This window comes from Phytophthora ramorum, assembly GCF_020800215.1.
Source record: "Phytophthora ramorum isolate Pr-102 chromosome Unknown Phyram_PR-102_s0005, whole genome shotgun sequence".
Taxonomy (NCBI): domain Eukaryota; phylum Oomycota; class Peronosporomycetes; order Peronosporales; family Peronosporaceae; genus Phytophthora; species Phytophthora ramorum.
The window spans coordinates 2400922-2420164 of NW_027150651.1; the positions used below are offsets into that span (position 1 = coordinate 2400922).

A 19243-nucleotide genomic window follows, 5' to 3' on the forward strand; every position below is an offset into this window, starting at 1 on the left:
GTGCAAAGCCTCCGACCGCAAGCTACAACTCGGGTTCACTCAGCGGCATGCTCACCACCGCTGACACGAGCGGGACGCAACTATAGTTTGGCATAGAAAATCATCACAACACGCCCTCGTTAGCCTCTGCTTTGATCATCGATTGGATACATTGGATGCGCTCGTATCGTACCTCTCCTTGCCGCACACGAAGATGGACACATTGTCGGCAGCGCCGAGCTCCGAGATACTCTCCACGTCTACAGCGTACTGGTATTGCACGTTCTGGATGCAAAGGAAAGGGCATTAGCTTCGAACAGCAAAAAGGGGCCAAAGATCAACTTACAGGAATCACGAGCGGGATCAGAAGCAGACTCTGCTCGACGCGGTACAACTCATGGTCGTAGTGGAAGGCAACCGTGATATCGGTCACGGCTTTCGAGCCAGCATTCTGAACGAAAATCAGTCGGCACGAGTCGTTAGGAAAACTTCTAGGTCTCTTTACACGTCGAAGTCACGTACCTGAACGTTGAGCTTGATTCGGAAAAACGGACCAATTCCCTGTACTTGCGCGTTCAATCGGATTGCTGCGCCCGTTGAGTACGACACCGGCCCCTACCATCGTGAAAAGCATCAGCACTACAATAACACAGACCGTATTCTCGAGTACAGTACCTGTCCGTCTTTGATGATTTTGACGTAAGCGCGAGCTGTGGTCAAACGCAGCTTGCACAAGTCGCGCTGGAAGTGGCGATGCATTTCAGTAGCATGGTCTCGCTCACGCTGGGTTTGTTCGACGTACAGAGTCGTCTTCTTAGGGATATTCAGTGGAATGTCTGACGTAAGATTGACAGTCGAGAAAACGAGTTAGCTCAAGCACGACAGCTTTCCAGGACGAGTAGAACCGACCTTGTTCAGGCGGGGGTCCTGCCGCCTCCGAGATCGCATCCAGACTAGCCGTGCGCTTCAGGATCTTCAGCGATAGCGCGCCACTCTTTTGAACAAGTACGAGTGATGCTTCCTCCCGTCCATATTGCCCGAATCGCATGCCTGTAAGCAGAGTCTCCGTGCTGAGGGTGCACACTTTGACCTTCTCATTGTACAGCGTCACATCACCGTTGCGTAGCGCAACGAGAACACCGCGAGTATCTTTTGTACGCCGGAGGCTGAAAGCTTCCAGGGCTACGATATCGTCGCTCATGGTCAAACTCCAGTTTTTCTTTCCCTTGAGGTGATACGACGTGAGCTTACGGCTCACAGATGCAATCACGATGCTTTTCTCCAATTGCACGAGGCCACACGCTGCGGATTCCAGCTCAATCACCGACTTCAGCAGTTCTCCGTTCTTGATCATGTATACGGAGCCGTTGCGTGTTGTGATAACAAGTCGGCATTCGACGTCAAGCAGCCCGACGGCCACGATCTCGACAGGTACGCCTGGCACTTTAATTTGCTGCACAAGGGACGTCCCCTGCGGGTCCAGTACGTACACCATGCAGCCCTCAGTCGCCACGACAAGGCTAAAGCACATACAAACAAGAGATCAGTGATGTTCGAGCTGGTGTTGATTCATTGTAATCCAACCGTACCAGCTCACTGCGTCCTTGTCGTCCATGTTCTTGTTGATTGAAGTCATGCATGTTACGCATGAGCGCTCGACCAGTGGGTCATCCATGAAGCGAGATACGTATTCCGCCTGCTCTTCAATATTGTCAATTGCCAGCAGACCCCGCGATCGTTCTGACAAGCGAATGCCTAGACCACTGCAATCGTTTGAAGCAAGCTCATCAGCACTCCAGACACATAACAGTTCTATTTCAACACAAGTAGGTTGCTTACCGCATGGTTGAGAGCTGAGCAAGTGCATCAGGAACCTCGATAGTACACTTCGCTAACGCCTCCCAAAGCTTTGTTTCCTGAGCATCGATCTCAATTGCCGGTACTGTGAATTTGTAGTGCGGGCGAAAGTTGCGATAGATGAAGATGAATGGACCTGAGGCAACAGCTATCGCTGGGATCCGGGGTCGATTGTTATCTGTATGCACAAATGAAGCAGATCAACGAGGTTATTGAAGTGCTCAACAGAGCCCGCAGTTGTTTCTTATGATTCCGTACCCGAGTAGAAGTAGCTCAGAGCTGATGGCACCCCAAGAACCGCTTGCTCACCGTGAAGTGACGAGCCTGTCAAAGATATCGAGTAACGTGAGATGGTCGACCAGCAGCGAGGACTACAGCATATCCTACCTTTATACATCTTGAGTCTCTGATCTCCATCTGCAACTACGAGCTTGGCATCACCATCTCCGTAGACATCAACCAGCTGCATGCAGCTCGATCCAGCCTTGATGCCAGCCACTGAATTGTGGTATGCTGACAGCCACGGGCTCTTGGATACTTTCTTCGCCGACGCATCGACTACGGACGGCACGTCCTTCTCAGTATCTTCGGTCGTGGACATCGTAAAAGGCTGGCTTCGAAGCCGACCAGTCTTGAATGGGCCGTAGCGGATCCTTTCAAGTACCGCGAAGAGGCGCCTCGAAGGTTTGCCCAAGTTGAATGCAAATAAAATACTTGTCAAGGTGTCATTGCCGACAGCAATGCGACAGATCAGAAGGGCTGGTCTGGTAGTAATAACCTCGGTTGATTAACAAATATGATGGCAATACTTTGGCAATGTACTTCCTCAACTCTCTCGCCCATTCTCTGAGCTGGCGCTCACGAAATGCTGCGCTTCCGCTTGGAGAAATGGTCGACAGGCGAGCCCAATAAGTTACTAAATTGATCAACGTCTTCGACTGACCGTGTATCCAGCACCTGTGCACAATTCACAAACAGGGTCAACTTGGGCAGCAATGCAAACGAGTAGCTGTCAAACGCACCATAAACCGATTCGACACAAGATCGTAGTGCCTCCAGATCACAGACTCGTCAACCACAGGCACGCGGATGATGCCGCGGTGGTAGCTGTCGGGAATCAGCCCGCAGCGGCAGGTGCTCAACGAGGTACACCGCCCAATCCGGCGAATCGGCACCCACAGCGCGCTACACCTGCAAGACAAACAGCAAATTGCAGCACCACGTGAGTTAAACCTTCACCACCAAACAAATATACAAGCCGTATCCACACGTACGACTCGAGGAAGTCTGGCTCAAACTCGCATCCAGTGCACACGACGTTGACCGCCAGCACAGCGAAGTCGAACATCTGCAGTTCGAGCAGCTGACTGGTGAGCGTCGGGTGCACGTCGACGCCGTTCACTGCCAGTACCACCGGCGCGAGCTGCTTCGCCCGACCAGCAGCTTCGACAATCGGCTGGTTCGCAGCCGGTCCGACCCCAAAGATCGTTCCTCGGCTGCCTCCTTTCATGCGAACTTCCAGTTCCTGCAGGTCCACAGTGAGAGGCTGCGCGCGCAGGTTTTGCACTACGACCCGCAGTTGGATGTACGCTATGTCGGCCGTGGAGAGCACCTGGCAGTTGGAGCTGTGCGCCACCGTCATCCATACGTCGGCGCCTTCGTCTCGTCCGCGGCCCCACACGATCTGGTGCTACTACAAGCGTCAGAACTGTATAATAATGGCCAATAGACAGCGGCCTCTGTACCTTGGTCGTGTACTTGCCGCGCGGCAGGTAGCGTGCGCGATCCAAGTACAGGAACAGCTCGTAGAAGCTGCTTGTGCCGGTGCTGCGTCGCAGGCGCTCGGGGCGCGGAAGCAACCAGCGCGCAACGCACAGGCGTCTCCAGATGACGTCGTTTGAGCACACGACGCCCCACCACGAGTTCACTTGGCTGCAGAAACGTTCAGAGCGTCAGTGGGTCCCAATGGGACAAGGGAGGAGCGTGACGCACATGGCGGAGATCAGGTCGGAGGGCGTCAGGAAACCCGCCACGTAGTGCACGAGGTCATCGGTCATGAGGTCCGCGAGTCCCGGCGTCTGCTCAGCCCCGCCCATGCTCACGGAAGTAAGCTGCTAAATGTGACTGCAACTTGCATCTTGACCTTGGCACAACGTCGCCAGTCACATGAGCTTCTTGAGGGTCACGCCCCTGTCGACGACGCGATTGGGCATAAACACATCTTGCGCTAGTCGAGTCTAGCAACGACCTGGTATTGGATGAAAATAATAAACGCCGCGGATTGGCTGAAATACCACGATATAAACCCGTCGTCCGTGGAAACGTTCATGGAATATGAGCAGAAGAAAAGGCGATTTGCGCCGGCGTCGCGCGGCGCCCTCCATTGGGCAGAAAGTGTCAAGCGCTCGCTGCCTCCCTCCTGCATTCTCCAGGCCGCAACTCACGCTCGCTCTTCTCCCCTTGAGCAGACAGCAACAGGTCCCAGCGCAGGCAGATGAATCCCGGTGCGGTGCCGCCTCCAGCACCAGCTCCAGCTGCACCTGCTGCCCCTGAGGGCGACGCCAACGCGGCCGCCAACGCCGCGGACTGGAGCGACTCTGCAGACAATTCGAACTCGCAGGGCGACGAGTTTTTACCGCCGCCGCAGGGCCCGTCGCTCTCGTACGAGCGCAAGATCCGCCTCCACAAGTACGCCGAGAACCGCGCGCGGTCGTGCCTCAGTCTGCTGAGCGACTCGAGCAACGCGCTGTGGAAGGTGCACGACTGCAAGAACGACATTGGCGTGTACAAGCCCAGCCCTGACTGGTCCGAGTCGGTCTCCGCCAAGGCCGTCGTGTTCGCGAACGCCGCGTTCCCGAACGTGCTCAAGACCATCTACGACCTCAAGACGTCCGACAAGTTCAAGCTCTTCATGCGCAAGGTGCTGGGCGACATGTTCCTGGACGCAGAGGTGCTCGAGGACCTCAACGGCACGGGCGTCTACCCGAGCGCCAACCCGCCGCGCGACGGACGCGAGATGTACAAGCAGGCGGCCATCAAGTGGTGGGCCATCAAGTCGGGTTCCCTGGCTAGCAAATCCTCGGACTTCTACGTGCTGGAGGTACGGACGTTGCACGTGCAGCTTTGCAGCAACGGACGACACGATGTGACGTGCTGCGCTCGCTGCACTTCTTCTATTTTCCAGCCGTTACTTGCAGTGCTGGCAACATGACGAGCGGTGATTGAACTGACCTGTGTGTGGATATGGTGATACATGTATAGTACATCGGCATCGAGACCTCGGGCGGGGACATCGTAGCATGCTACCTCTTTCAAGAATCTCTGGCGGAGGTGGGCGGCATGCCGCATATCCAGGGCAACAACCTGGAGCGCTCTCAGTTTGACGCACTCATCTGCAAATTCGAGCGCACGTCCTCACCGGACTACAAGGATGACTTCGTCACGATCTCCATCGCGTTCCAGCGGCCGCCACCTATGGTCAGTCTGTTCCGCAGCAACCCAGCGGTGGAGATGGTCACGCAGCTCGCTCGCGGGCTCCGAGACTTGCTCGAGGACCCGCCAGAGCTGCAGGAAATATCGGTTGTGAAGACGTCCGCTTGGGTGAAAGACAAGTACGTTGCACTACTTGCTGTTGGCATTGTTCCATCGCACACACTCGGTTTACTTAATGAGCACACCTTCGCCTTCCATTGAAACAGAGAACGCCGCTTCTGCGTGCTTTGCAATCGGCGCTTTTCGCCAATCTTCCGCCGCCGCCACCACTGCCGCACGTGCGGCGAAGTGATCTGTTGGTCCTGCAGCAGCACCATCCGCGTGCCGTCGATTAGCTTCACGCACAATGACACAGGTAAGCAGGTGCTGTCGCGGCACCAGCCGAGTATCCGCGTGTGCAGCAAGTGCGTGGTATCCCACCATCGATCAAAGAGTGGGAGGGAGCTGAATAACCAAGAGGATTTTAAGGACTGGATCCAACGAAGCACAGAGCAGCAGCAGATCGCTGCAGGTGCAGAGCCCAGTGCTGCCCAGCAGCTCCGCCTCCCAAGTCCTTCGCACTCGCAAGACCTGTCGGGGGCGCTGGAGACTCCGGGCAATGTGCCGGAACGAGTTCCTAGCTCCAAGGAGGAGCGAATGCCACGTAAGTACCGTCGCATCAGTCTGGACAACGAAGAGGAGGAGAAGGAGGATGGAAACAGCCGCCCTCACCAATATCGTGAACTTCCAGATACCATTGACGACCGGGAGCGCCGCGATTCGAACCTGCGGACTTCGCGGAAAATCTCAGGAGGAAAGCAGCGGCAGAGCAATATGCAATTGCCGCAGCGCCACAGTTACGGAGAACAGGCAGCTCGAGGCTCGAAGCATATGCGCCGGGTACGCCGATCGCACTCTGAAGTGAGTATTGAGCGCGCCACCGGCCACAGCCGAGATAACCAACTGAATGTGGTTAAACCGGCAGCTGCCAAAAGTCCAGGTAGAGGACGTCCCACCAGTGCTGGCCGCCGTGGTCCACCGCAAGACCCAGCGCGACAGTCCGTGCAACCACCAACTCATGATAACCAGGAAGAAGCGGGACGTCGATCCAGTTCAATGGAGAGGCTACCGGTGCAAAACACTAGCAGCTACGTCCATGCGGCTTCTGCTTGGGCGACAAACAAGACGGAAGTGCTCGCCATGACTGGAGCTTTTCAGGAACTGATGACGAAACTCGGGGGGGATGTCCACTTCGTGGTCGTCGGATTTTCTACAGGCTTTAGTGCAGAAGTCATCGTTAACCTGCTGCGCCAGTTAGCACCTGGGGTCCCCTACATCGGTGGCACGATCGCGCGTGGCATGTGTGACGAGAATGCGTGGGTTTCTGTGAACCGGCATAACGACGAAGGTCTAGTCACGCTGTGGGGTGTGAATGACCCCCATGGGATTTACTCTGTCGTCCATGCAGAGTATTCACAGAGCGATGCCCATGAGAAGACGTACGCTGCAGCGAAAACTGCGTTCGCCCGAGTGGCAGGTGATGTTGATGCCGGTGAGAAGCCGGCATTCATTGCAACTTACGCTTGCCCGCTTTTTGTGGAACATGCGATTGACGGTATCAGGGAAGCGATTCACTGTCCGATCATCGGTGGATGCTCTTCGGATGCCACTAGGCACGGTGAAGGTGAAGTCTCTGTTTCTTGGATTCAAATTAGCAGTAGCAGCAGCTCTGATTACACGAAGAGTGTCCGTGACGGACGAGGTGACTGGACAGAGATGGGCATCGCATTTGCGTTGTGCTTCCCGAGCGTGGAAACGTATGTGAGCTGGTTCAGCGGCTACAGTCCCGTGGGTGTAAATAGTGAATACTGCATGGGCACGGTCACGAAGGCGTCAAACAAGACTATCTACGAGATTGATTGCAAGCCAGCTGCGGAGGTCTATCAAGAGGTAATATCTCACAGCCTGATACGATCTTGTGTTACCGGCAACTAACTAGCTTGTTGTGATATTCATTTTGTCGCTCTTGTAGTGGCTTGATGTTGCATCAGACAAGAGCCAGACTGAGCTCTCTTCAATTGGATTTCCTCGGCTCGGGAGTCTGCACCCACTGGGCACAACCATTGATTTTGTTTCAAACCAAATGGAAGTGGACCGCAGCATTGATGCAAACTCTTCCTCCTCGCTGTGCTCAATGCAGTCAAGTGACTGGTCGAAGCTCATCAACATGACGGCAGTGATCACTGGTATCAACGAGGATGGTTCGCTAAGTACGACGAGCTCGGTCGCGTCCGGCACTAATGTCGTGCTGATGGAGACGTCCGCGCAGTCCTTGAAGACTGCCATCAACAAGGTTCGTACCACGATATTCCTCGGCTTTTCATCGGTAGACCTGTGCATCTTACGTCTTGTGTATTTTTGTTGGTTATTCAGATGGGAGCCCAAGCCGTGGAAAGCAACAAGTTCTACATCCACGAGACGATCGGTTGTCTGATGTTCCTGTCAGCCGGCGTGCAGGCTCTGTTGGGTCACAAAAGCATGGCCGAGATGGTAAACTGCCAATTGATCAAGTTTCATTGGATGCTGATCCATTTCTTACCTTGTACTCTTTGTCCATGCGTGTAGGTTGGTGCGTATAAGGACTGGTCAGGTGGGGCGTCCTTGATGGGGATGACGACGTTCGGCGAGATCGGCCATCTGCCCAACTCGAACGACTTCCCGCACTACGACTCGCTCATGTTCGGCGCCATCATCTTCTCCAAACGCAAGCGGAAAGAGTATCTCTACTTCTAACCGGATGGCAGGCAGCAGTCGCTAGTGTCCTTCAATGTCCACATGCAGCTGCACCTCTGTGCTCATTTTCATCCAATCCCTGCTTCCTCCTACTTATTTTCGACCAATCGCCATGTAGGAAACCGCCGGCGCCTCCGCCTTGGATTCATTCCTCTTTTTGCTCGCTCTATGGCAGAAGACGCGGCCAGTCCCAGTCGCCACCGGCGGCGACGTAGCCGCAGCCCGCGCGCGTCGTCCCGTCGCCATGGCGCATCGTCCTCGCGGCGCACACGCTCCCGGTCTCACTCGCGCGGCCGTAAGCGGTCGCTGTCGTCATCTGGCGCCTCTCGCTCCAGATCGCGGTCCCGGGAGCGCCGCCGCTCGTCCAAGGCGGGCGACAAGCGCCGCAAGAAACGGTCCAAGACGGAGCGACGTCGCTCGCCCTCGTACTCGCGCTCCAGGAGTCGCTCGCCACGCAGAAGCTCCAAGAAGAAGAGAGACAGGAGCTCGCGCAGAAGCTCACGAAAGAGCAGGAGGAGCAGAAGTCACGAGAGGTCGGAGATCACAAGACGCAAAAGATCCGAGTCCAAGGAGGAGAAAGAGGTGAAACCTGCCAGCGATGATACTGCAGTGGAGACTCAGGAGCCAGAAACGGCTGCTGTGACTGGTGCAGCTAAGAGCAGCCCAAGTTCCGAGAAGAAGAGAGCTGCTCTAGCTCCCCCGGTTGCTGTGATGGCAACAACGTTGAGGAGTGGAGGTGCTACGTTGAAGAAATTCAAGTTTAGTGGCATTTCATTGAAACCTGGCAACCAGGCAATGAAGAAGAGCCAAGTCACGACAAACAAGCCTGTGAACTTTTTCAACGCCTTGGGTGGCGACAGCAAACCTCCGTTTAATGGTGAAAATACGATCAAACAGGGACAGCGGGAAATAGTTTTGCGCGAGGTGCAACTCAAACAGAAGGAGGAGAAAGCCAAGTTTCTGGCGGAGGACGACGCTGTCCCTAAGCAATTGGATCTATGGACAGTGGAAGACGAGGAGAAAAGCGAGACACCTGAGGAGCGTAAGAAGCGGGAGGAACAAGAGGCGCGCCAGCGTGAACGAGTGCAGAAGGTCGTGGAGGAGGCAGACCCTCTGGATGCCTACATGGCTGGGCTGGTGGATGAGGCGGCTCGCGCTAACCCCGCCGCTAACGTGATTTCGCAGTCGGAAATTGAAGCCAAGGGTAAAATCAATATTTATGGCACGTTCTTGCCTCCAGATGCGGTGGAGCAGTCGAGTGCGGCCATGCCCAAGCCTTCCGTTGAACCCCACGTCAACACTAATGCTGCAAACGAAACGCTGGAGGTGCGTGAAGCCCGTGAAGAGCGTGAGCTCAAGGAGTTTATGCGAGCGATTAAAGAAAAGCGTGAGCAAGAGGAGAAGACGGCCGTAAGTTCACCACAAACTGCTACTATCAACGGCGAAGGCAATGGCGCAGGACTAGAACCTGGTGACGATCCAATGCTGAAGAAGGATGAAACTGGGCGAATCTACCAGGGATTTGAAGAAGATATTATTGGTGAAGACTCCGAATTAGTGGATCAGCGTTCAGCACTGGAGATTCTGCAAGAGCAGCAAAAGAAGAAGGAGATCAAGCCAGTGGATCACTCGAACATGAACTACGTCCCATTTCAGAAGAAGTTCTACGTGGTTCCCAAGGAAATCAAGGATATATCGGAGGAAGAAGTGGAGGCCCAGCGCAAAGAATCTGAAATCAAGATTCGTGGAAAGAGTTGCCCACGTCCACTGCAAAAGTGGACACAGTGCGGCTTTAGCGTTCGAATGCTTCAGCTGATAAAAAAGCAAGGCTACGAGGAACCGTTTGCCATTCAAAAGCAGGCTCTCCCTGCTATTATGTCCGGACGTGATGTGATCGGCATTGCCAAAACGGGTTCCGGCAAGACGCTAGCTTTCCTTCTTCCGATGTTCCGTCACATTCTCGCCCAGCCTCCTTTGCAAGAAAATGAAGGTCCGATTGGAATTGTCATGGCGCCTGCTCGTGAACTCGCTCAACAGATTTATGTAGAGACCCGAAAGTTTTCCAAGGGGCTTGGATTGCGCGCTACTGCTGTTTACGGAGGATCGTCAGTGTCAGAGCAAATTGCTAACCTAAAGCGAGGCTCGGATATCGTAGTCTGCACTCCAGGGCGCATGATCGACATTCTTTGCATGAGTGCTGGCAAGATGGTATCACTGCAGCGTGTTACGTACGTGGTGCTGGATGAGGCTGATCGCATGTTTGACATGGGCTTCGAGCCGCAGATCACGAAGATTATGTTGAACATTCGTCCAGACCGGCAGACGCTGCTGTTCTCAGCAACCTTCCCTCGCTCAGTGGAGTCCCTTGCGCGCAAAGTGCTACGGAAACCGGTTGAGATTACTGTGGGAACACGCAGCACGGCATCGGGTGATATCACACAATATGTAGAGGTCCGCGAAGAGGATGACAAGTTCATGCGACTGCTGCAACTTTTGGGTCTTTGGTACGAAAAAGGAAATATCCTCGTATTCGTGAACAAACAACAAGCGTGTGACCAGATTTTCCAAGACTTGATGAAAGCTGGGTATCCCGCGCTTTCGCTTCACGGTACGTCACGGTGAACTTACTTCAAGTATCTGATGCTTCTACTGGTGCTAACGGGTGTTTGTTTGATATGTGTGGCATTGTGCACCTGTAGGTGGCAAAGATCAAGTGGATCGAGATTACACGATCGATGACTTCAAACGGAAGGTGCGAACCGTGATGGTGGCGACATCTGTCGCTGGTCGTGGTCTTGACGTGAAGGATTTGGTTCTAGTCATCAATTTCCACTGTCCCAATCACATGGAAGACTACGTGCATCGTGTTGGGCGAACCGGGCGAGCTGGCCGGAAGGGTACAGCTTACACCTTTATTTCTCCGGATGTACGTTTCTGTGAGGATTTTACTATCAAAACGCAAATTCCGTGCTAACTACCGTGTGTCTTTGCAATTCAATTGTAGGAGGAGGAATACTCGGTGGATCTCGTGAAAGCATTAGAAAATGCCAAACAGATCGTTCCACCAGAATTGACGGCACTTGCAGAAGGGTTCAAGGCAAAGGTGTGCTTTTTAGATCACCTCTGTTATCGCCTGAGCTTAGCTAACAATTTTTACACATGGGGGCTTCAGGTCAAGCGCGGCGAAGCGAGATACCACGGCAGTGGCTTTAAAGGCAAGGGTTTCACGTTCGACGAGACGGAGCGAAACGAAACCCAGCGAACAGCAGATCTCCAGAGGCGTCAATATGAACTGGACCAGGGCATTTTGGTTGAGGTACGACTCTATAAGTCTGTTTTTGATCTCCAGAGCCAGGATTTAGTAACGTCGTTTTTCTTGCTTTACTTGCAGGATTCTGGCGCAGGCGATGAGGATGATGTGGATGAGCCTAGCAAAGAGAGTACCGCTGTTGTGGCTGATAAATCATCGGCGCCTGCTGGCCAGAAGCAGATAACGATTGATAGAGAGGCGATGTCGGCGTTCATCAAGGCCCAGAAAATCATCCAGAATCTGGATTTGCAATACAAGGGAAATGGCGACGGCAGCTCTGGCGACAACCACTTCGTGGAAGAGCTCGAGATTAATGACTATCCGCAGCAGGCTCGCTGGAAGGTTACCCAAAAGGAAGCAAGCGACTCGGTGGCGGAGCTCACTGGCGTGGCTGTTATCGCTCGAGGGTCGTACATTCCTGCAGGCCGCAAGCCCAACCCGTCAGAACGGAAACTGTACTTGGTACGTCAAGATATTTTGCAAGAGGAGATGTGTGTTCCAGGTGATTTTAACATGTATACCCTCGTGTGTTTGGTAGGCAATCGAGGGTCCAACGCAATCTTCCGTTATCGAGGCAAGGCGAGAGCTACAACGCATCCTGGACGAAACCACGATGCAAGTCGGACTGGGTGGCGACAAATACGGGAAGTACATTCTGTAATATCACAGAGCAGCGAGACCTTCTTTGTTGTTTCGGTTGAGCTTTTCAAAATAGGCCCCAAGCCTGGTGCGATCGTATCACGGCAGCAACCTAGCCAATGATGGGAACTCAGGTAAGGGGAAGCATTCACAAATGTTAGCATGCCATCAAGCGATCTGAAGCTCTTATAATTGATTTATGCGTAGCCCAACGTTTCTCGAGAAATGGACAATCGGCAACACGAGAGTACGGGCCTGCGACTCGCTTATGAGTTCTAAGCTGTAACCCCCAGACGCAACCCATCGAGACACCATACTTCGACAGGCGCTTCAGCAGGCAATTCCAGCGCCTGCAAGTCGAGTGCGGTGATGTCGGGTGCTGACATCTGGCTAAACACATGCGCATCCTGAGAATGCAGTGTTAGCGTCGGGTAAAGCTCGCTCTTAGATGGAAACGGCAGCGCAAACTCCATCACGCGGTTATTGCTGTCGCGAAGTGCTATTCCATCGATGGTAAACCGCACAAAGGCTTCGCCGATGGCTGAGCCAGAATGTGAGGATGGTGGCTGAGGCGCACTTCCAGGTGGCGCGCCCACAGCTCCATCATCTTCATGATCAATTACATGAGCCAATACTCCAACTGTAGACTGAAAGCCGTACTTCCGCCCAACTCCGATTGAGCGCCGCCTCTCCGAGCCTACGAGCACATGACCAGCAGAATAGAATCCTATCTGTTTGCATCAACACGTTATACATCAGTAAGAGTTAGTTATTGGGTCTCACTCAAGACAACCCCGAGCAAAGCAAACTCACAGAGTGTTTTGACGCGCCGACCAGTGTGTTGAGCGGCATTAGGCGGGTGGACAGCCCGATACAGACGCTTGCATCAATACCAGGTCTGTCGTTAACATTGCCACCGGTGCCGCCAGATAGCCCTGGTACGTTGCGTGCTGCTGGTGAAGGAGCCTCTAATCTGTTCGCGCCCTGGTTTGCTCCACGCACCGGTGTTCGTCCTTGCTGAAGGGTCATTTCAAAGTATACGAACCGGTTCTTCTGCAGCGGTACAGTGGAGCGCACACTGCGATACATGCCTGTGCCTACCTTGGATGCGCAATGGCGGCCACAGGATAAATAGATGTCTTCGTGACAATCGTGCGAATTAAATCGTGGGACGCGCAGACCGCGCTCGCCCGTCAACGTTGCCGCACGCTCCTGTCGTAGTCGATCCCGTGCCTGGTATAGCACGTCGTCCGAGAAATTAGAAAATGCCAGCTGTACACGCTTGCGCGCAAGCGGTGACACTGGAATTGACCGCGGTGTCGCGGAACTCAGGTGAGCATAGCTTGAAGTCGTCTCCTCCTGGGCTCGATTGTGACCACCAACACTGGCATCGCTAGCACTTCTACTCCATGTAGTGGTGCTTTGTGCGTTCTCTGGGGGCAACCGCACGGTTGCTTCAAATGAATGCAGCGGAATCTGAAAGTGCATGACGCGTCGTATCCTCCGATCAATATTTGAAGGCACCATGCACTCCTTTTCCTTGTATTCCAGCACCACCGCTGTCACTGTCATTCACGAACACATCAATCTGTTATAACCTCATCAACACTACCGTTCACATTGGCACACATCGAACGCACAACTAGGGTCGGCCACGTAGCTTTCCACGCCGCGTGGGTGTCGGTGATGCAAGTGATGGTAACTTCGGCTGCGTCCGCTACCCAACCCCGAGCCACCTGCAGATGCAGCTTCCATGATCTCTTCACTCGACAATCTTAGCGTATCCTCCACCGCTTGCAGCAGTCCATAAAAGAGTGAGCATGCCGTGGACACGCCCGGCAGACTCATGATCAACACGTAGATGCCATTGCACACTCCCAACGTGGCATTGACCGCCAGTTTCTGCAGCGATTTGGTCACGGCCAGCACCCAGTGGACGACTCCTCGCACCTCCTCGGGCTTGGCGGAGTTCCAGACGCTGTTGTCGGCCACGGCGTCGCCCAACTCTCGGTCGCTTGGACACTTGGTCTTGAGCCTCACGGACGATCTGCTCACCATCTTGGCCAATCGGCGCTTGAGCTCCTTGACGATGGACGTGGGCAAGTGTAGTCGCTCCTGCAGGCGATCCAAGGCTTCCAGCAGACCTATACAGACCAGAATCAGCTGTCACAAAATAATAAAGTTAGAGAACCGACCGACACACAAATCAGATTTGAGGCGTCGTACAGTGTTTTTGGTCTCCGAGAGCGAGCGCAGCGCGTAGGAATAGACCCGACCCAGCGTCTGCGTCTGTGACACGCTGCCGCTCATGCTGCAGTTCGGGAGGCGATTGCGGCCGCTACGACGGGTGAGAGGCGGCGGTTCCGGCGCGACGTCCGAGCTGAAGCGGTGGCGCTTGATCTGGCACGGTGCGGCGGGGTCTGCTGGACGGCGGGACGTAGTAGAGACAGCTCGCGGCGCGCACTCCTCCGGTCCGGCGCCTGCGTCTTTTTCTCTTTGATATCTTGACTCAAGTTCAAAATGAAGGTGGGACTATCAAAATCTACAGTATTCTCACGACTCTTTTTAGAGCCACAGTGTGAATCCAATAAGCATACGTACTCATTACTAGAGGTAGATGAATAGCTGAAGTTCTTGGTAGACCTATCCCTCTTTATACTTCGAAGTATATCTAACCAAAAAGGCAACGTGCTGCTGGCAGGCTCAGTGGCATGAACACATGAATACTGCGCTTGAATCGTCTGATAATTCGTGCAGTTTTGAGCAGGTTTTGCACTTGCTACAATGCAGACGCGTCGTCGAGTCCCACGTTCCTGCTTGGTGCAAGTGGTCCTCCTTCGAACGAGGTGCAACACGACTCACAACCAGACAGAAGTCTGCGGCATTGAATCAGGCGCAACGGCATTGCAACGGGTGAATAACTATTTTGCAAGTCTCTCGAGTGGAGATCGCGATGCCCTCATCGCGGATTCTCCATGACGACACCAGGCGCCGGTGACTGCTCGCAGCACAATTCTGCGGTGTCATCAAAAGGTGCTTTTGCCATATAACACAGTCAAAAAGACGATGACAACAATAACAAGTCACGGATTGATTCTCGTCCGCAAAGCCATGGCAGGCACGTTCCAGGGTTGTCAAAATTCCACGTGCACCCTGATTAGCGTGTACTCTGCCGCATGCATCGCTAAACTGCAAGACAAACAAGCTGGCGTCACGTACACAACATTCTACACGGAGGGCCTATCACTGCGCGCTTGCAGCCCGCACAGCGTCCTGGATCGACTTACTGAACTGGCAAAGACACAAGAACTCGCCCTGACGGTCCTTGTCCAGCTTTCGAACGTCTTCCTCGCCCTCCGCGATTTCAGCCCCGAGTCGAGTGACCTCTGCGAAGGCATCCTTCTTCATGTTGATCAATTCCTCCATGTTGCGCTGAATCCTCTGGATGTTTTCCAGCTGTGCACGGATGCCAGCCTCCAGAGTGGCACACTTGCGGTGGCTGGCTGTTTGAGCGTAAGGGACGTTGGCGGCGCATGATTTCAGGAATTCCCTCAGTTCATCTGGCTCTGACTTGACATACACAACGATGTTGGCCACCACTCCGTCCCGAGACTTCTCCGCTTCAGCCTTGTCTTTGCTGAGCTTTTTCTTCAAGGCTTGAGCTTTCTTAACCTCTGCCATATTTAACCGCTGAACACTGGACAATTCCTTTGTTTTCTTGCGGACGTTGTCAGCTTCCTGATCAATGTCATAGATCTTGGCGCTCAGCTGGTTGTACTCACCGATCATGGAGCGCAAGATAGGGTCCTCATCGTCGCCCATTGTTTTCTCCATCAGTTCATCTACATCAAACACGGGGTTCTCTTGGGCAGCGGTAGCCGAGTCCAACCATGCGCTTTCGGTCTTTACGCGGAACTCGTCCTTAATTTGGGGCTGAGCTGGGTGCCAAGATGATGATACACTGCTTGTACTGGTTTGTGAGTCGCATTCATCATCCAACGTCAGGTCAACAATTGTTGTGGTGTCCACTCGAGATGAGCGCTTCGCTTGACTCGTCGGTAGTTCAGCTGGGGGCTGCGATCTTGTGTCGGGAGCTGCTGCATTGATCGATAGGTTCCCCAATGCAGTTGCCGTGGCACTAGTAGACGCCACTGCTTTCTCCATTTTAATGTTGACCGCGACCGAAGCGCTATACTTCTCTTCCGGAATTTCCTCCGCAGCTTTACTTGCTAAAGCCGCCTCTTTCTCTGCAGCTTGGTCCTGCAGTTCCCCCTTGCGCATCTTCACCATTTCCACAAACATCAAGTTCCAAGTCGCGAACGGAAACATCTTGGGCGAAGAACCTGCCACATATTACGTCAGCAACAGCTCCATACCATTGACTGTAGCATCGTTCACTCAGAATCTTCCTACCTTCCAGACAAAAGTAGAAATGCGATTCCAACTGCTTATGTTTGGACGCGCAGCACTGCTCGCACTGATGCATGTTGCAGTTTATACAGAAAAACTCCATCGTGTTCTGGCCGCACTCCTCGCAACCTGCAGACACGTGACAGAAACGTCAGTCGTCGCTCTCGTTGTCTCTAACAGCGCGTTGCAACGCACCGCTGATCCACTTAAGAAATTCCTGGTGCGGTCGGCCGTCGCCCTTGCTCTCCTCGTGCTTCAAGGCCAGTGCCTCCAGTCGGTGGTGGACGGCCAGCTCGCATTGCGTGCAGAAGCGCTGGACGCAACGTTGGCACTCGTAGTCGGCGATGGCGACGCGGCACTGGTCGCAGTGGGGTCTCTGCAGCTCTACAGCGGCGGAAAAAACGACGTGTAGATACAAGACATGCATGCAGAGTTAGTGGCGCGCTCGGGACGAAGCGAAAGCAGCCGTAAAAGTCGTACGCGGGGTCTCCGGCACCGACGCGAAGCTCGGGTCTTCCTGCTCCTCCAGTGGCTGCATCTTGTTTGTCAAACTGCGGCGTCATCTGTTCCCTCTGATTGGTCGAAAGTCTGGAATCCACAGACGCCGCTGCTTCAACTACGAGAACAATGGAAGCCTCGCTGCTGCGCGCCGACGTGCTGTGGCTGGCCAAGCCGCTCAAGAAGCAGGTAGAGCCCCCACATGCACCACAAGCTGCCCGTGTGACAGTGGTGCTGCCTTCTACCGAGAGCCGAGAGGAGGAGGAAACATCGCTGCCCTGTCACATCGCGTTCTCTGCGTCGGACTTGGAGGCTGAGAACAAGACGTCGCTGCTGGAACGTCACGCGACCTTCAAGCTGCTGGACGGAGACGACCTGGTGGCGACGCACGCGCTGAAGCTGCGCGAGTGCGTCCCCGTGCTCGCGGAGGGTGCCATCCATTGGGCGCAGCCCGTGCTGCACAAAGACGTTAGTATCGTTAGCTGGGACTGTCGAGGGTGGCAGCTAATGGGGCTGTTTTTGGCGAACACGTAGGTGCTGTGGGAGCTGGAGATCCGTATCTACGTGAAGACCGACCGACGTCCACGCGCATTGGTCTCCCATGCCATTACGATCAAGAACGGAGCGAGCAACGTCGCGCACCAGGTTGGTGATGCTGGTTGGTTGTGTGTAGTTTGATGGCTGACTCATGGAATCTGCCTGCTTATTGCAGTTGTTTCTGCATAAGAACAAGGCCGTGCTTGGGCTCCTACCTGCGATTGCGGGTTGCGTGCTGGGCATCGTGGGGACGTCTCCAGTCTGGCTACCGCTGACGCTCCTGGTGGGCGTGATGGGCTTCCCCGTGTGGTTCGTTGTTGGCGTCGCGTTGTCGCTGGTCACAGTGTTCTCTGCCATCTCGACAGTCGTGGCGGTGAAGCTAGCGCGGTCGGAGAGAGTCAAGGGCGCGTGCCAGCACTTCTTACGCAGTCCACAGGGCCAGTTGCTGCTGTTCAAGGGCATGCCTGGGGAGGAATCTATGTCGCTATCGGCTCTCTCTGCTCGCGCAAAGGAATTTGTGCTGGAGAATCCATCGCGTAAACTCGTGGCCAGTCTGGCCATCGATTTTCTCGGGAATGCAACGTTTGTGGTGCCCGGCCTGGGCGAGGTGGCAGACGTGCTGTGGGCGCCCGTGTCAGCAAAGATGGTGGACACGCTCTACTCGCAGTCGTCTCCACACGCCAAGTACGTGGCCTTTGTGGAAGAACTGTTGCCCTTCACGGACTTTATCCCCACCGCGACACTAGCCTGGTACGTTATACTTCACGACTCCAATCTGCCGGCGAGGACATTGATTGACCATTAACACGATTTGATACCTTCAGGCTGAAGGAGAATTTGGGCTCGGAAGAACTGGACAAGCTGCTCTTGCTCACGAAGTTCCGTAAGCAAGCGTGAGCAACGCGGCTTTCGATCTTTTGTGTAGGTACATGTAGCAGACATCTGTAAGCCGACTGGAAAAACTGGAAGGGAAACTTTGGTGGTCGACCTGATTGAAGGGGCACGATAACTATAACACCGAAAAAGAAGCCATCTGTAGCTGTAAAAATTGCCACCATCAGAGGCGCAGGAAAGCAGTGCAGTTCGCGGATGCGAGCTGCCTAGACCACATCTGCTCGTCGCGTCGCCAGTCCGCATGGTAATATGTCGGCTGGGAAAGGGCTGCAAAAGACGGAAAGAACAAGTCGACACCTCCCAGGGTCATTCTCAAAAAAGCAACAACCTGATAAGAACTCGACTTGAGCACCGAAGATGGCCGGCCAACCTGAGCACGCACAGAAGCACAACCTGAGGGCCGTCGAGAGCCTCATGACTCCACCGAGGAAGCTCCGGTGCGTCTTGCTGTCGCTATCACTAAAGGTGATATAATAGATGAAAATGACTCACAATCTTGCTATCGCTGCAGCCAACTCACGGAGCCTCCAAAGATCAACCAGTCGCGCCCCGTGTACCCGGTGCGCATCGCCCCGCTGGTGCCCTCGTTCGACGACTGGAGTGACGAGGAGCCCGAAGATGTGGAGCCCGTGAAGCCGTGGTCCCAGTCGGCATGAGGCAAGCGAGAACATGGGCTGGACCAAAGAATTAGGTGGGCCAACGCAAGAACCATTTTTTTATGAACGATCGAGCAGTCGCATTCAAGCCGCGCGAGACACAGCATTGCAAGGGCAATGTACACTAAGCGAAATACACTAGCGTTATGAACTAAAGCTTCAGGCTTCCATGATCGAGCCGTTATGGCGCGCTGATCAT

The 19243-nt window shown here is 54.2% G+C and overlaps 8 protein-coding genes across 8 annotated transcripts; 4 read left to right on the forward strand and 4 right to left on the reverse strand.

The window, feature by feature from the left end:
• Positions 1-22: 22 nt before the first annotated feature.
• KRP23_6490 (Bardet-Biedl syndrome 1 protein-like protein) lies at positions 23-2437 on the reverse strand (the record flags this gene model as incomplete). The annotated part of the gene is made up of 10 exons (XM_067891686.1): positions 23-80; positions 173-264; positions 326-430; positions 502-594; positions 655-815; positions 889-1499; positions 1569-1742; positions 1819-2014; positions 2095-2160; positions 2224-2437. The coding sequence occupies 10 exons, from the start codon at positions 2435-2437 to the stop codon at positions 23-25; spliced, it is 1770 nt and encodes a 589-aa protein (XP_067746019.1).
• Positions 2438-2694: 257 nt separating this feature from the next.
• KRP23_6491 (uncharacterized protein) lies at positions 2695-3932 on the reverse strand (the record flags this gene model as incomplete). The annotated part of the gene is made up of 5 exons (XM_067891688.1): positions 2695-2793; positions 2859-3027; positions 3111-3526; positions 3582-3768; positions 3829-3932. The coding sequence occupies 5 exons, from the start codon at positions 3930-3932 to the stop codon at positions 2695-2697; spliced, it is 975 nt and encodes a 324-aa protein (XP_067746020.1).
• Positions 3933-4330: 398 nt separating this feature from the next.
• On the forward strand, positions 4331-8100 carry KRP23_6492 (1-phosphatidylinositol 3-phosphate 5-kinase fab1; the record flags this gene model as incomplete). The annotated part of the gene is made up of 7 exons (XM_067891689.1): positions 4331-4936; positions 5098-5447; positions 5535-5971; positions 6059-7257; positions 7340-7660; positions 7741-7857; positions 7933-8100. 7 exons carry the CDS (start codon positions 4331-4333, stop codon positions 8098-8100), a joined length of 3198 nt encoding a protein of 1065 aa, XP_067746021.1.
• Positions 8101-8268: 168 nt separating this feature from the next.
• Positions 8269-12071, forward strand: KRP23_6493 (putative ATP-dependent RNA helicase DDX46; the record flags this gene model as incomplete). Its single annotated transcript, XM_067891690.1, has 6 exons — positions 8269-10708; positions 10800-11026; positions 11105-11203; positions 11273-11416; positions 11492-11872; positions 11949-12071. The coding sequence occupies 6 exons, from the start codon at positions 8269-8271 to the stop codon at positions 12069-12071; spliced, it is 3414 nt and encodes a 1137-aa protein (XP_067746022.1).
• A 477-nt stretch (positions 12072-12548) lies between these two features.
• KRP23_6494 (uncharacterized protein) lies at positions 12549-14359 on the reverse strand (the record flags this gene model as incomplete). The annotated part of the gene is made up of 5 exons (XM_067891691.1): positions 12549-12656; positions 12751-12780; positions 12863-13614; positions 13690-14212; positions 14276-14359. 5 exons carry the CDS (start codon positions 14357-14359, stop codon positions 12549-12551), a joined length of 1497 nt encoding a protein of 498 aa, XP_067746023.1.
• Positions 14360-15233: 874 nt separating this feature from the next.
• Positions 15234-16997, reverse strand: KRP23_6495 (uncharacterized protein; the record flags this gene model as incomplete). The annotated part of the gene is made up of 5 exons (XM_067891692.1): positions 15234-15238; positions 15337-16392; positions 16463-16588; positions 16655-16843; positions 16940-16997. The coding sequence occupies 5 exons, from the start codon at positions 16995-16997 to the stop codon at positions 15234-15236; spliced, it is 1434 nt and encodes a 477-aa protein (XP_067746024.1).
• An 89-nt stretch (positions 16998-17086) lies between these two features.
• KRP23_6496 (uncharacterized protein) lies at positions 17087-18391 on the forward strand (the record flags this gene model as incomplete). Its single annotated transcript, XM_067891693.1, has 4 exons — positions 17087-17425; positions 17492-17602; positions 17670-18244; positions 18319-18391. 4 exons carry the CDS (start codon positions 17087-17089, stop codon positions 18389-18391), a joined length of 1098 nt encoding a protein of 365 aa, XP_067746025.1.
• Positions 18392-18745: 354 nt separating this feature from the next.
• KRP23_6497 (uncharacterized protein) lies at positions 18746-19044 on the forward strand (the record flags this gene model as incomplete). Its single annotated transcript, XM_067891694.1, has 2 exons — positions 18746-18825; positions 18900-19044. The coding sequence occupies 2 exons, from the start codon at positions 18746-18748 to the stop codon at positions 19042-19044; spliced, it is 225 nt and encodes a 74-aa protein (XP_067746026.1).
• Between the last annotated feature and the right edge of the window lie 199 nt (positions 19045-19243).